This window comes from Drosophila erecta, unplaced genomic scaffold (assembly GCF_003286155.1).
Source record: "Drosophila erecta strain 14021-0224.00,06,07 unplaced genomic scaffold, DereRS2 tig00000000-arrow-pilon, whole genome shotgun sequence".
NCBI lineage: Eukaryota > Metazoa > Arthropoda > Insecta > Diptera > Drosophilidae > Drosophila > Drosophila erecta.
Window position 1 is genome coordinate 2,513,423 of NW_020825194.1, and position 14,632 is coordinate 2,528,054.

At 48.6% G+C, this 14,632-nt stretch overlaps 4 protein-coding genes across 6 annotated transcripts; 2 read left to right on the forward strand and 2 right to left on the reverse strand.

Moving 5' to 3' along the window:
* Window positions 1-1,973: 1,973 nt before the first annotated feature.
* On the reverse strand, window positions 1,974-7,290 carry LOC6554556 (N-terminal kinase-like protein). The gene is made up of 9 exons (XM_001981280.3): window positions 6,257-7,290; window positions 5,975-6,198; window positions 5,509-5,914; window positions 4,803-5,445; window positions 4,564-4,728; window positions 4,353-4,498; window positions 4,163-4,291; window positions 3,705-4,107; window positions 1,974-3,600 (listed from the first exon to the last, which is right to left on the reverse strand). The coding sequence occupies exons 1-9, from the start codon at window positions 6,632-6,634 to the stop codon at window positions 3,473-3,475; spliced, it is 2,622 nt and encodes an 873-aa protein (XP_001981316.1). The 5' UTR covers window positions 6,635-7,290; the 3' UTR covers window positions 1,974-3,472.
* Window positions 7,291-7,595: 305 nt separating this feature from the next.
* Window positions 7,596-8,818, forward strand: LOC6554557 (ATP synthase subunit gamma, mitochondrial). 2 transcript variants are annotated; one of them, XM_001981281.3, is made up of 2 exons: window positions 7,596-7,695; window positions 7,750-8,818. In XM_001981281.3, exon 2 carries the CDS (start codon window positions 7,772-7,774, stop codon window positions 8,663-8,665), a length of 894 nt encoding a protein of 297 aa, XP_001981317.1. In that variant the 5' UTR covers window positions 7,596-7,695; window positions 7,750-7,771; the 3' UTR covers window positions 8,666-8,818. The 2 variants fall into 2 exon arrangements, with proteins under 2 accessions (XP_001981317.1, XP_026837003.1); XM_026981202.1 differs by having other exon boundaries at window positions 7,621-7,695; window positions 7,771-8,818.
* A 193-nt stretch (window positions 8,819-9,011) lies between these two features.
* Window positions 9,012-11,216, reverse strand: LOC6554533 (integrator complex subunit 11). The gene is made up of 3 exons (XM_001981282.3): window positions 10,843-11,216; window positions 9,790-10,764; window positions 9,012-9,734 (listed from the first exon to the last, which is right to left on the reverse strand). Exons 1-3 carry the CDS (start codon window positions 11,054-11,056, stop codon window positions 9,130-9,132), a joined length of 1,794 nt encoding a protein of 597 aa, XP_001981318.1. The 5' UTR covers window positions 11,057-11,216; the 3' UTR covers window positions 9,012-9,129.
* Window positions 11,217-11,419: 203 nt separating this feature from the next.
* On the forward strand, window positions 11,420-14,624 carry LOC6554534 (GATOR complex protein WDR24). Of its 2 annotated transcripts, none has more exons than XM_001981283.3 (8): window positions 11,420-11,639; window positions 11,697-12,336; window positions 12,398-12,730; window positions 12,781-12,865; window positions 12,926-13,081; window positions 13,139-13,597; window positions 13,659-13,844; window positions 13,906-14,624. In XM_001981283.3, the coding sequence occupies exons 1-8, from the start codon at window positions 11,522-11,524 to the stop codon at window positions 14,260-14,262; spliced, it is 2,334 nt and encodes a 777-aa protein (XP_001981319.1). In that variant the 5' UTR covers window positions 11,420-11,521; the 3' UTR covers window positions 14,263-14,624. The 2 variants fall into 2 exon arrangements, with proteins under 2 accessions (XP_001981319.1, XP_015009191.1); XM_015153705.2 differs by having other exon boundaries at window positions 12,784-12,865.
* Window positions 14,625-14,632: the final 8 nt, after the last annotated feature.

Here is a 14,632-nt window from a genome sequence, read left to right on the forward strand (position 1 = left end):
TAAAGTAACTAGGCAGTGTTTGCAGTTCATTTCCAACGAATATGAGTTTTTTATTTATTTTTCTTAATTTTATAGGCATTCATAGGCCCATTCCGATGCCAACATACCCGCCGCACACCCACGTTTGCAGGGTATCAAAAACAAATGGCAATTGTAATAGTAAGAGCGTTTAATGCATTTTGCGAGGAAATTATGCGAGCTTCGCATAGAGTATAGAGTTGTTTGGAACCGCCGCACACCTGCGTGCCAAATCGCAAGGCTCCAATATATCGGTGACAAATCCGAGCATCGCTGGCTGCACTTCACCCAGTCATTTGCCTGCAGTTTAATGAGCGAATGAGATGAATGCCAAAGATGCTGTATGACACTGGATGGTTGCAGGGCAGCCGGAATTACCATAATGATCTCAATATTTGCTCAACTTTATCACGACGACCATTTAATTGCCCACACCCGTGCAGCGCGCTAATCGCGGCCTGCTCGCTTCAGTTTTTCAGTTTTCAGCATTTCAGCACAATTAGACACGTGAGGGGCGGCAAACAGGGCGTATGAGTAATGCGAGCACAGTGCAGCGATTCTAACGCCAGGGTCTGGGCCTCCATCTCCATCTATCTGAAGTCAATGCCTATTAATAGCATTCCGCGATCGCCTCCCATTTTATTTTTATTTTTTTTCTTTTTGTGCTCGGTTTTCTTAGCCACCACCCTCCACTTGGCGGCACTTATTTTAGGCACCACTAACCGGCGCATTTGTGGCACTGGGCGAGGCAATTACTCACACCAAGGGCAGCTCCGTCAACAGATTTGGCAGCTGCTCCACTCCAGGGAGGCGGGCAACGGGGCGGCACCATCGGTGGCAACAGGGGTGCCTCAAAGGGGGTCTTCAAAAAGAGGCACCTAAGGAGGCATATCGCTACTTGCCCTAAATCATTATTAAAGCAAACCACTCAATCGCTAGGGTATCATTTCTAAACTGCAAGTGTTTATTTTACTTTTAGGCAAACCCCTTGACAACGCCGCTGTGTGGCAGACCCCATGCAACTTGCAACAAATTAGCTGCGAAACGGGCGCGTGAGAAAAACAAAGTTGTGCGGTCGCAGGTCTTAAAAATAGTTCGCAAAACGTGACGTGACATTGGGGATTACCAAGGAGCACCAAACTGGGCAGATTGACTCATTTTAATGAGCCCAGTGGGCGGAGTGCGAGGCGACACGCCAAATTCGGCTTCTTTGGCTCCGATAAGTATGCTATGAAATCTTGCAGCACCAAATCCGAAACTAAAAGCAATGGGACTATTTAAAAAAAATGATGATGCCTAAATTGAAGGCGCTAGTATCTGAATGGAAACTTGCAATGCTAAAACCAAATAAAATTTACGCGCGAGAAGGCACGTATCCATTTGAAAGTGATTTCACCAGTGCCTTTATCAATATGTTTACATACAAAGTTCAAGTTCTTGGCTCGCGCAAAAACGTTGTAGTCAATAAAAAATAATTTAGTTTTTATAGCAGTTTTTAACTAATAACCCCATCTACCCATCTAAACTGTCACCACAAAACTGCGAAAAGCAGCTGCACCAACTGCAAACAGCAAGTTATAAACAAAGTCTTGCGTTTAGATTGTTGCAATTACCAAGTGGCCATCGGAAACATTTGCCAAAACAGATGCCATTGGCCAACCCATATACATATGTATATCAATTCGACCAGATGTGTGCGAAAAGCTAGAGTGTGCTTCAGTTTGAGCCATTTAGATTGGCATTTGGCTGGAACTGGCGTTTTCACTTACCTTGGCGGTTAGAATTTGGATTTCCGAACAGACAACATGGTTATTATTTCAAAATTTATTTTACTGATGATTAGTACTAAATAATTTAGTTTTCTTGTAATTTACCATTACCACTTTCAATTGATTTTGGTTTTGTTTTTCTCATTTTTGCAGTCTTAAAAATTTGTCTAAACAATACATTTTCCATGTTGCTTCAATTTGTTTATTTTCAATGGTTTCTTTGAATAGTTCGTTACGCTAATGTTAAATTTGCTGAGAGAATTGGCTATAAGAAGATGAATGCCAATAAGTGTGGTTGGAGGCGGGTGGCGGGGGGCGGGGCGGGGCATATTGGAATCGAGTTGCATTAATTACAAATATACATATGTGTGGCGCTTGCTCCAAATGCAAACAGACGCGGCAATGAGACAACAATGAGATTTCAAAAAGTCAACATTTTCATTTGGTATTTCCTCGCTGCGGGTTATTACTTTCGTTTGTATTTCAAAAATATATTATGGAAAAATTGTACACTGATATTGAGGTATTGGAAAAAATCGGCATATATGTTAGGTATATGTATATCTGTATCTGTATATGCATCTGCATCTGCATCGGTTTCTGCACTTGTATCTGCATCTAAACGTATGTACAGGACATCCAAAAGTGTAAGATTACGCTAGGTAACGCTACTAGTTCGACATGCAAAAATGGCCTTGCGCTTGGTGCTGTTCTTACTTGGGTAAAAATCGAGGAATGTCCAACGGAAGGTGGCCAGTAGCCCGAACCGCGAGGACAACGCGTTCCTGATCGTTCCTATTTATGGCAACGTAGGACATCTATGTAACAAGTGCAATTCTACTACAAATGTATCGCTGAAAGGCTTTTAAAATTGTTTCCTTCTATAATTGCTTGCGGTTCTCGGTTTCTGTTGTTTCTATTTGGTTGGTTCTATATATTTCGTTTCCCTTTATTATGCACTATATAAAAATATCTGCTATTATTTATGTATTAAAATTCACAATTTTGGTTACGCTCCATTCGCAAAAATACGTTTAGATTTCTAAATATTCACCGACCCTTCGGCGCGCCTAGAAAATCACTTGGATTCGTATCGACCAAGTTTTAGCTTTGGAAAGAGGCGACTAAAATGAACTTTGAAATCAGACACACGCTCATCCATTCACGCATTGATAGTGGGGGACAGGAAGGGGACCTCGTATCCACTTACTGATATCGATTGAATCCCCGATTCTCAACCCTCTCATCTGACACTCAGGCTCAACATCCTCCTTTCCGAAATCCTTATTGGGTCGATTAATTAGGGTATAAATTTGAAGTAATTTACTAACTACTGCTTGGTTGGTTTATAAATATAAATTACAGGTTTAATTACAGTGCTTTACATTGGAAATTTCATTAGAGACGCTGAATATTAGCTAATATCGTGCCAGCATTAGAAATACAATACGGCTATGCTACGGAATCGAAATGGAGACTCGAGACACTGAGATTGCATTTAATGCAAACTGGTACCCAAAACAAACACAAAGCACACACAGAGCGGCCAAATTGGGCAAAATGGGTCAAATTGGGAGCGGGACAAGACACACACGCACAGAAATATACAAAATACACTTTGGGCTTAGATGTACGATGGGAATAACAGCTGAACAACACACGTCGCTGTTATCGGCTGATTACTTTTAAAGCTTTTTGGCGCCCAGCTTCATGGGGCCGCTCGCCCGCTGGGCCCGTCGCGCCTCCAACTCCCGCTGCCGCTGCAGCTTCTTCTCCTCCCGCTTGCGGCGGGCCTCGTCCAGTTTGGCATTCCCTGGAAGGTATTAGCTTCATTAGTTGTGATTCGCCATGTGGGTCGCGAGAAGGGAAATCTGATATTGTTTTCACACACTGCGAAAGAGCATGTGAGGAACTCACCAAATCCCGATTCATCCAGTGGCTCAAACTCCCCGTCGGCCCACGAATCGCTATTCCAATTGGCATTATGCGTCGAATTGTTCAAATGCGACGAAGGCGGGCTAATGTTATTGCAATTGGCAGTGGCCGACGTGGGCGACGTGTTGCTGCTGGATAGATTGGGCAGCTCCTTTGGCCGCAGCATCGACTGCTTCGACGGCGAGGTGACGTGCGAGTTGAGCTTGGCCAGCGGCTCGATCAGATCGTTTAGTTCGTGCTGCTGCAGCTGCTGCTGATGGGGATGCTGCTGCTGATGTGGCAGCAGCGGGCGTTGATTTGGCTGACTGGATGACGTGGATGATATAGATTGTCTAGCCAGCTGTTGTTGCTGTTGCTCCTGCTCCGCCTGCTCCTCCTCCTCGCACTGCAAAACCAATTGGGTTAGTATAAAAGTTTAAATAGTTCTATTCGAAACTCACCGGATCCTCTTCAAGACTGCCCCACTCCTCGTTGTCCCAGCCGTCGCGCACTTCGCTCAAGGCATTGGCCGCCACCAAGGCGCCATTATTGGAGCTGGCCGCCAGCGGACTGCTGGGATCCTGAGAGGTCTAAAATTAAAATAATCGAGCATAATTAGCAGCATTCAAATGCCATTCAAGCACTACTTACATCCATTTCGCCCCAGTTTTCGTTGTCCCAATCGTTGTTGCCATAATCAGAGGCCGAGGCGGAGGTGTCATTGCTTTCATGCTCCAGCGACGTCATTGAGGTAACACTGCTCGTGGTGGTCGATAAACTGCTGCTCGATGGTTGCTCTACTCGACAAATGCAGGCCGGGTTAATTGCATTGTGCAAATCGCTAAGCGAGGCGAATACTTACCAAGCGACGCTGGCTTGGACAGATTGCGTCCAGTTAAAGGCGGTCGTGGTCGAGACGAATCACTTTGGCTGCGATAGAACTTGGCTGTGACGGCCGTCACCGCCCATCCCGCCCATGTGGCCGCCGCATTGCCAATTGAAGGAGTGGCCGTGTGAACATCCGCCTCTGCGAACGAAATATTAAAGTAATTAGCAACATAGTAAAGATTTCTTGAATAAACCATAGTGTGAGGTACTCACCCATCGTTTCCCGCAAACTGGGATCCTCGGAGACCTTCTCCAGTTTGCCCAAAAAGCCTCTAATGGTTTTGAAAGCCGGGTCGCGCACCGTCTTCTCCGGATCAACGGTGAGGGAACACAGTGATGGCAGAACGCGGTTTGCCACCTCGCTGAGCAGAAAGTACTGCTGTGTGGCGGCCAGCGCCAGAACTCCAGCGACTCTTGCCGGCGGAAAAGGATCCCGCATGGCACGAATGAAAGCGGAGACTAGCACACGCTGGCGCACCTGCGGGTGCAAATGCGGCGCAATCTTGCCCAGACACACCGTCGTATTGGTGCGAATTCCACCTTGGTCATCCCGCGCCTGCAGCCTGGCGAAGTGACGCAGTACCTCTACATTCAGGTTGTTGTAATTGAGCTTGGGTGCCAAGTGGATGATCGACTTGACGGTCTGCTCGCGTATGGTGGCATTAGTGTCTAGGAACCCGTGAGCCACCTGGGGGAAAATCTGATCGTTGACCACCTGTGGCTGCAAGTGCGCGATGAACAGATCCAGCTGCTGCAGCAGGCGCGATCGCGTTACTCGATCCGTGGAAGCAAACAATTTGACCACGCAGGGCACAATGCGTTTCTGGTACTCCACCTCGTCCAGCAGTTTGCCCAGCTGCAAGATAAGAATTCCTTGTGAAATTGAGTCATACAAGGGTATGCCAATTCAATAGACAACCTTGAACATGGGAGCCAGCACTGCCGACCCCGCATCCCCGTATTCGTAGGCTGTTATCAGCTGTGGAAGAATCTTGTGCCTGCACACGTTGTCCGGAAAGTTGTCGAGATGCGTGGTCAGGCCGCTGAAGAAGCGATTCTTCTCCGCCTTGTCCTTGATTTGGATCTCCTCCAGGAAGAGCAGTGTGTCAACCAAATCGTTTTTGAAAAAGCCTCCAGGCTTTCGGCAACGTGTGATAATGTCCGCTGGATTGGGACGATTCGAAGGTGAGGCGCCCACCAGTTCGCAATAGAGCGATTGCAGGGACTTGGGTATGTGTTCTATATCCTTGAGGTTGGAGCGTTGCTTGAGCACGCCGTTGAAAGCTTCCCACACCAGACAGCCAAGGCCCCACATGTCAACGGAGCTGGTTGAGAGTTGGATGCAAAGGATTATTATAATAGTCTAATGTAATAGGATTAGCTACCATTTGGTGGCCGCCTTCAGCTTGCTCTGATCGTTCTTTTCGGGGGAATCGTAGACCTCCAGGGTCACTGGTATCTTGGCGGGCGGCATGGGATTGCCATCCGCCGCTGAGACATACTCCAAGCTGCCCAGTTTCCACTCGCCGGAGGCGTTGACAAACACCGACCAGGCGGAAACATTGTTGTGCCGCAGATTGCCGTCGTTGTTGAGAAAGGACAGGGCGCGCTGAAAGGGATTAGAGATTTGGTTAGCTAGGTCAATTATAAGACACCCAAATACCCACAGTGATCTGGAAGATGCCCCAGGCCAGGTAGAGGCCCTTCTGCACATTGTCGCTGCCTAGCTTGGCGAAGTAGGTGCCCAGCGGATCCACCGCCTCGGTGGCCACGTACAGCATCTTGTCCGTTTCCAGCGAGTCCAAATACTGCAGGATGCTGGGGTGACGCAATGTCTTGAGCCGCTTCAGCGCCGCCTTGGCCAGCTCGCACTTGGTGTCGGATCCGCTACGGATGTCGTAGACAAAGACCGACACCTCCTCCAGCGTCGTCTTGCGCTTGGCCTTGTGCAGCGTCCATATGGAGTACTGGTCAAAGCCGCCCACCGGTTCGCCAATGTCGTAGGGGAAGTCTTTTGAGGAGTCGCGCGAGAAGAACGACCACATTATGTGTTTTGCTCGGCGGCTCAATATTTTGTTACTGTTGTGTCACACAGCAACAACAACAACAACAACAGCAGCACCGAGAACAACAGCAACAACTGGCGATTGCAGCTGCAACAACAACGCACTGCGCAGGCAACACACGCACGCACACAACACACACACGCACACCTTGTTGCTGCCACACAAAGGCACTGGAATCGGTGAAGCCCCGATTCTCGGTTTATCCTCAAGCTCTATGCCGCTGTCTTTAGCCTTGGCTTTAGCTTTATCCTCGTCATGCCAATCCAGCTGCCTGATGTCCTTTAGTTTCCTCCGATGCGCAGCAACAATTTTCCAGCTTTGCTTACGCACACACACACACGCACGGGCACACGAACTTATCCGCTCTTTATCGTCCCCAGAGGTCTCATCCCTGGGATCCCGGGAGTCCTGGACAGGGCGATCTTGTATATGTGGCTCTGCTGTGGGGCGGGGGAGTCAGTAGATCGGATCGGGCGCTCGTCTCCGTCGAATTATCCTAATCTTTTTCCCGAGTACGTCAGCTTTTTTTGCGTGAGGCGTTAGTGACGGAACTTCAGGGATCGTGCGTGAGCAGCTGACTGCCGAATAGAGCTGGCAGAGAGTAGGGCAACTCAGGTCGTGGCTTAAGAACAAGCTGGCATCGTTGCCAAACATCTTAATCCTTATCAATTATTTATTTGTTTTTAACTTTCATGCAATCAATAAGAGTTTCAGAAATTCTAACTAGTTTCTGGCTCTTTTGTGCATTCCTGGACACCTAATTGGATTTTAGTATGCATAACAAACATGGTCGTAGGGGTACATTTCTCCAAAGGGGCTAGTTTACTTTGTGCGAAGTAATAATATCTTGTATTTTAACCCATATTGATAGTTATGGTTTTATGTACCACATAGCCATATCGATAATCTACAATTATCAATATATTATTTAATATAATACTTTACCGTTCACCACGAATAGCCACCACTCCAACCCGAACCAGGTGGCAGCTCCGCTCTGTGTTATAACACTCGTTGTGGCGCAGCCAACTTAACGCAAGGTAGGTGAATTTTCTCAATTTTCGCCGAGTGAAACGAGCTAATTTTCGCGACAGGGAATCTTCGACAACTTACAGGATGATGATGCAACGCACCCAGCTCCTGCTGCCCCTGGCCATGGAGGCCACCATGCTGGCCCAGCAGCAGCGTGGCATGGCCACCCTGAAGATGATTTCCATCCGCCTGAAGTCGGTGAAGAACATTCAGAAAATTACGCAATCGATGAAGATGGTGTCCGCTGCCAAGTACGCTCGTGCCGAGCGAGACTTGAAGGCGGCGCGTCCTTACGGCATCGGCGCCCAGCAGTTCTTCGAGAAGACGGAGATCCAGGCGGACGAGAAGGCGGAGCCCAAGAAGCTGCTCATCGCAGTCACTTCGGACCGTGGTCTTTGCGGCGCTGTCCACACTGGTGTGGCCCGTCTCATCCGCGGTGAACTGGCCCAGGACGAGGCCAACACTAAGGTGTTCTGCGTGGGCGACAAGTCGCGCGCGATCCTGTCCCGTCTGTACGGCAAGAACATCCTGATGGTGGCCAACGAGGTGGGCCGACTGCCGCCCACTTTCCTGGACGCCTCGAAGATTGCCAACGAGGTTCTGCAGACCGGTTACGATTACACCGAGGGCAAGATCGTCTACAACCGTTTCAAGTCGGTGGTGTCCTACCAGTGCTCCACCCTCCCCATCTTCAGCGGATCCACCGTGGAGAAGTCGGAGAAGCTGGCCGTCTACGACTCGCTCGACAGCGACGTGGTCAAGAGCTACCTGGAGTTCTCGCTGGCCTCGCTCATCTTCTACACCATGAAGGAGGGCGCCTGCTCTGAGCAGTCCTCCCGTATGACTGCCATGGACAACGCTTCCAAGAACGCCGGTGAGATGATCGACAAGCTGACCCTCACCTTCAACCGTACCCGACAGGCCGTCATTACCCGCGAGCTGATTGAAATCATCTCCGGTGCCGCCGCCCTCACATAAGCGAATGGAATGTGTTCGAACAGCTCTAACAATTCATAAAGCTAATTGCATATGGTGCCAGGCACCCGGAGCTACGCCTGGAGCCCTAGTAATGTTACACTTTCAAATATACCCCAGAATAAATAGCGTGGAACGAACGAAAATAACTTTAAACGCGGTCTAGTTAACCAATTGGAGTGGGAGTCAAGGAATTTAAAAGCGTTTGCAAAGGTCTGTTCCGTTTATACACATTGATATCATTGGATTTGATTGCATTCTTATATAAAATGTGGTTTGATAAATGTTTTTGTGATTTTAAAGTGCACTAACTTTCAAGTATAAAGTGGCATCTAATACTCCGGAAGAATTATTGGAACAACTACGTATATTTTGACCGTCTTTCAATTTTCAGAAATGGGTATCTACACTTTGTGCTTATCTATGGAATTAAGGCGTGGGATTTCAATGGGATGCTTCTTCGTTGCCTAGCACATATTCTGGAGCACGTTCAGTATGTAGGCTCCAATGTCCTCGTCCTGGTTGGTCCAGGATATCAAAATGTTCTTCTGCTTGGGATCCTTCTCGTCCTCCTCCACCTTCACCTCAACGGACTCGATGGCTATGGAGCCGTTCTCCTGCATCGTCACCGTCCAGCCGGCTAATTTTTCTTCGAGCAGAGCCGCGAGTCGTTCGCTTGTGCGGATGACCGGTCCAGAGTCGTCCATCTTGACCTTGGACGTGAATCGCATGACATGCCGGTTGATTCCGATCTCCTTAAGGGCGTCGGTTAGGTTTTGCAGCATTATTCGATTGTCTTTCATTACAAGGACGCCATGGATGAGCCGCCGCCTCTTGGGATCCGGTGGCTGGGCATTGTAGGAGCGGGCTTCCGCTTTGAGCAGGGAAACGGATGCATCTACGGGTATCTTAACAGGCGTGGAAATCACACAGGTTTCGCCGTTGGCCGGCATGTAGGTTTCCAGGTTAAACTCGTCTTTGATCTTGGAGCGCAGGAACTTCATCTTTTCTGCTTCACCATGGACGAGCATTACGTTCTTTGGCTCACAGTTCTGAATTAGCTGCATGATGCCTGCAATACACAAAATAAATTAGTATCAGCATTAAAGTTTCTAGCTTATAGCAACCTTTGGCATCGGCATGGGCCGAGAAGCTCATGTACTCAACGGCCATTTTGACTTCGACCACCTGCCTGTTCTCGAACTCCACCTTCTTGGCGCCTCCGAGAATCTTGTTACCCACTGTGCCCTGCACACAATAGCCGGGCATAATCACCATGTTGTTCTCGTTTGGCGCCCACTTCTTAAAGATCTGCAGGGAAAGACCCGCGTGCAGCATGCCTGGCGTTGCGAACACCACCATTGCTCCAGGGTTATCGATGTAGGCCTTATCGAACGGCTTGATGTGCTTGAAGTCGAACATGTTGCGGTGAACGAAGGTCTTGCGAATCTTTTGGTTCGTCCAGGTGATGAACATTTTGTAGTAGGTGTTGGCCTTCTCGGTAAGTCCCAGAGCAAAGTATATGGGGTACTTGAGGTTCATGCGTTCCCAGTACGTCTCCAGCAGGATGCACAGCTCCTGGGCGCGACCCAGGGCGAAAACTGGGATTAAAACCTTGCCCCCCTTGGCCACACACTCATGGACTTTCTTAAGAAAGTCCCTCTCACGGCACCGCTTCGAGTCCCTAATAGTAGTGGCGTACGTGCTCTCAGAGATCAGCAAGTCCGGTCGGCACTTGTCTATCCAGGCGGCGCCCAGATGCCTGTCTGGCGTCATGTTGTAGTCCCCCGTGTAGACCACGCTCTGGGAGCCCACCTTGATCCAGAACATGGCGGCACCCAGAACGTGGCCGGCATAGTAAGCTTTGATCTCCAGGTCCGTGTCCACCATCATGCTCTGGTGAAGTGTGACGGGAATCACCTTCTTCATGCAGTCCTTGATCATCTGGGTGGTAAAGAAGTTGGACTCGCCCTTCCGCTCCACGGCCACCTTGCGCATGTCCTCCAAAAGGATGGGCGCTATGGCTTTGGTCGGATGCGTCATGTAGATGGGCCCGGTGTAGCCCACAATCTCAGACATGTAGGGCAAAGCGCCGCAGTGATCTGTAATGCATGCAATCGATAAAGAAACGATTAGAGCGAGTTGACCAGATAAGCGCGGTGCAGAAGACAGAAACTCACCCAGGTGAAAGTGCGAGATGATCACACAGTCAATGTGGCTTGTGATCGGACCCTCTGGCACTATATAGGAGAAGTCCGGGAAGCGGCGCTCGTCGTTGAAGCCCATATGCATCCCGCAGTCGAGCATTATGTTCTTCCCGCCCATCGAGAGCAGCAGACAGCTGCGGCCCACATCCTGGCCGGCGCCCAGGGGTGTTATCTTGATGTCCGGCATTTTTGGAAGGGATCAGGATCACCAGGCTCCACTCTCCTGCTTTCTTGCGGCCACTTGTTGCGCTGATAAATAAAATTGCCGAAAAAGTCGACCGTGATTTTTGTAAACAGCAAGGCCGCAGCAAGGCGTTGCCACTCCGTCGGTGTGGGTGATCTGGCAACGACGCGTTTGCAGTAGCAGATCTTATTGGAGTGTTCCAAAAAGTTTCAAGGAATTCAGAAAATTAATTAAAATTAATAAATATGTACATGTGTATAATTCGTTGATGATACTCGAAAAATACAACTTTTGTACACAAAGTCTTTAATCCAAACAATGTTCAACATCTGCATTTGAGAACACTCCCGCCAAAATTTTGCCGCTCAAGAAACGGTCATACTGAACCGAAAGGAAAATAAAAGATAGCGTCTTGTCTTATCAAATCACTGTTTTGTTCTCTGCGGGCTAACTTGCAACTTGTGCAGGATGCCCGATTCCGTGGAGGACACCACCACAATCTCGCTGCGGATATGCCTGGAAGGACACGCGAACGCCCTGGCCTTGAATAAGGACAACAACCAGATTGCTTTGGCCGGAAGAAGCTGTAAGATTAGAATCGTCAAGGTCTTTCTATAAATACACCTAATTTCCTTCCGAACAGTGCTTAAGGTGTACTCCATAAACAGCAATGGGTTCACGGAATCGTGTAATATGCGCGGAAAGAACCAGAATCTTAGCTACTCCGCCAACGATGTGGCCTGGTCCACCTTGGATAGCAATCTTTTGGCTACGGCGGCCACAAACGGAGTGGTTTCCGTATGGGATCTCTCCAAGTTCGGCAGGCAGAAGCAGCTTCTCGTCTACAACGAGCATGAGCGCACTGCCCACACCGTGACCTTCCACAGCAGCGAGCCTAACATCCTGATCTCCGGTTCCCAGGATGGCACCATCAAGTGTTTCGACATCCGGTCAGATAAGTCGGTCAACACCTACTTCTGCAACTCGGAATCCGTGCGGGATGTCAAGTTCAGTCCGCACACACAGAACATATTCTCCGCAGTCTCCGAGAATGGAACTGTACAATTGTGGGACATGCGGAAGTGGGACAAGTGCATGGTGCAGTTTACTGCGCACTATGGCCCCGTTTACACCTGCGACTGGCATCCCACAAGAAATTGGCTGGCCACCGGAAGTCGGGACAAGCAGATCAAGGTGTGGAACATGGATGGCAGGCCAGGATTGGAACACACCATCCACACAATCGCCGTGGTGGGACGGGTTAAGTGGCGACCAGAAAGAACGTAGGTTTTTAAAGCCTGGTTTAACCAAGTTATTTCTGATTAAATCTTAAATGTTTACCAGGTATCACATCGCCAGCTGTGCCCTTGTGGTGGACTACAGCGTTCATGTGTGGGATATCCGCAGACCCTACATCCCCTTCGCCTCCTTCAACGAGCATACCAATGTAACCACTGGAATTGCGTGGCAGGGCAGCGACTCGCATTGTCTTTTGTCCATTAGCAAAGACTCCACCATTTACAAACATGCTTTCAAGGACGCAACGAGGCCAGCGCTAAAAGCAAATGCCCAGGGAGCTAGCCTGGGCAGATTCGGGGACATATCCTTTGCCAACAAGATAAAGGAGTATGAGCCCAAGAGCAGTGGCGCGTCCAATACGAAGTCTTCCAGCTTCATGTATGTCCTTGTTGCATCAACTTTTATGTTTCTAAGTATGTTGGTTTTAGAAGTCGCCGTAAGACGAATGTGGCTGGCAGCATTCAGTTCCATTTAGACCATTCCAAGATGTACAAATTCATGGTTAACGACACGGTTAGTAAGACACCATTGGGGAACTTCTTAGTTATATCTAAACACATTGATATATTTCAGTTCTCCGGCTATCCCCTGAGCGAATCTGTTTCAAGACCTACCCAAGAACACGAGAGCTTTATTGGCTGTGCCAGGGAGCTGGTTATCAGTGGTAAAAAACTGGCGGAGTTATGCGAGCACAATGCAGAGGTTTCCAAAAAATACGGCAAACATAATGTGAGCACTTGAGAATACTCCCAAACTTTGTCAAAACTAAAGCACCAAATTTTTTAGGCCACCACGTTGTGGAACTTTATCAAACTTTTCTACGGCAGCAATCACTTTGAGCCTCCCTTCGAGCACCGCTCCTCCTTCTCGAATCAAAAGAATCCAATGAACTCACGACGTGCCACGCAAGTAGCCAGCGATTGGCCTCAGCAGCGAACGGATCTAGGCCAGGATCTCAATGGAAACACGCCGGAAACAGCCCACGAGATTGATGTGGCAAATGTGGACGATGATCCGCTGGGTAGCAGTGGTGTGGAGCATCCCCCTACGAGCTCAGTGATTCTGTCCGAAACGCAAATCATCAGCGAGATTACCTTTGACAACTTTGAGCTGTTGCGCAATGGGTTTATTTACGTGGGTCCCACTGAATGCCCAAAATCTTTGGCCTTCCCCGCCCTTCACCACGATGTGCAGGCAGCACGACCACAGCTGGATCTCAAGGCTTCCGATCACGAAAAGTCTCCTGTAAGTTTGGATTGTTAGGCATTTGTTATACTTATAGTTGAACCTATTGCTCGTCTCTTAGCCACCGCATGTTCCCACTGTCCTAAAAGTCAGCCATGTCCCGCCCATTCCCATGTGGGAACCGCATAAGTTCGTGTCCGATGCCCTCATGCTAATGAACGACGTGGGCGATGTGCAAACAGCTCTAACAGTCCTTATAGCGCTGGGAGAAGCTCGGAAACTCCTGCCCATTGATGATGCATTGGTGGTGTGTTTATAGACAAAGCTGGGATCAAAGCATAGTTAGTCATCTGGTTTTCCCTTTTCAGGAGCACTGGTTTTACACCTACGTGGACCAGCTGCATCGCTATGAGCTGTGGAACGAGGCCTGCGAGGTAATCAACCGCTCCTGGCTGAGGTCGGTGCAGCAGCTCAACCAGCATTCGACAGCCATGCACACGAATTGTGGGGAGTGTGGACGTCCAATGGGCGGCAAGGTGGGTTGGTACTGCGACAAGTGCAAGTCCATGCAGTCTGCCAAGTGCTGCGTCTGCGGTCTGATCGTCCGGGGAGTCTACGCCTGGTGCCAGGGATGCTCCCATGGAGGTCACATAGAGCACCTGCAGAAGTACTTTGCCAAGCACTCCAAGTGCCCCAAGTGCGGACACCTTTGCGCGTACTCATGAGACGGGGAGGAGGCTGGGTTTGCCCAGCTCTTGCCCCCGATTTGAAACCCTTGTAAATAGAGAAGACTTAAGCCCAATAAGTACCTTGCAATAGACACTAAAAAAATTTCGTATACATGTAGCTCGAAGCCATTTGAATATTGAAGGTGCATACTTGTAAAATAAGCTCAACATTTGTGGAATATATCGTTTACATATACTAAGGAAATAGTTTAGCAAAGGCAAACAAAATTAACAGACTAGTTTAACGATCTTCTCCATCTTTGAATAGCACACATGTTTGTTATTTAATTATTTGCAAAAAATGGTAAATAAATTGTTGTCTGTTGATAAATTTCCACGTTAATAAATTTTTTCAGCCATCCTTGAG

Coding starts and splice junctions, on each gene's coding strand:
- LOC6554556 (XM_001981280.3), bottom strand. CDS start 6,634: ATGTGGTCGTTCTTCTCGCGCGACTCCTCAAAAGACTTCCCCTACGAC. Junction 6,199..6,256: donor GGGGCATCTTCCAGATCACT/GTGGGTATTTGG, acceptor AATCCCTTTCAG/CGCGCCCTGTCCTTTCTCAA. Junction 5,915..5,974: donor CTGAAGGCGGCCACCAAATG/GTAGCTAATCCT, acceptor ACTCTCAACCAG/CTCCGTTGACATGTGGGGCC.
- LOC6554557 (XM_001981281.3), top strand. CDS start 7,772: ATGATGATGCAACGCACCCAGCTCCTGCTGCCCCTGGCCATGGAGGCC.
- LOC6554533 (XM_001981282.3), bottom strand. CDS start 11,056: ATGCCGGACATCAAGATAACACCCCTGGGCGCCGGCCAGGATGTGGGC. Junction 10,765..10,842: donor CATCTCGCACTTTCACCTGG/GTGAGTTTCTGT, acceptor CATGCATTACAG/ATCACTGCGGCGCTTTGCCC. Junction 9,735..9,789: donor GGCCCATGCCGATGCCAAAG/GTTGCTATAAGC, acceptor TGTGTATTGCAG/GCATCATGCAGCTAATTCAG.
- LOC6554534 (XM_001981283.3), top strand. CDS start 11,522: ATGCCCGATTCCGTGGAGGACACCACCACAATCTCGCTGCGGATATGC. Junction 11,640..11,696: donor TGCTTTGGCCGGAAGAAGCT/GTAAGATTAGAA, acceptor CCTTCCGAACAG/TGCTTAAGGTGTACTCCATA. Junction 13,082..13,138: donor AAAAATACGGCAAACATAAT/GTGAGCACTTGA, acceptor CAAATTTTTTAG/GCCACCACGTTGTGGAACTT.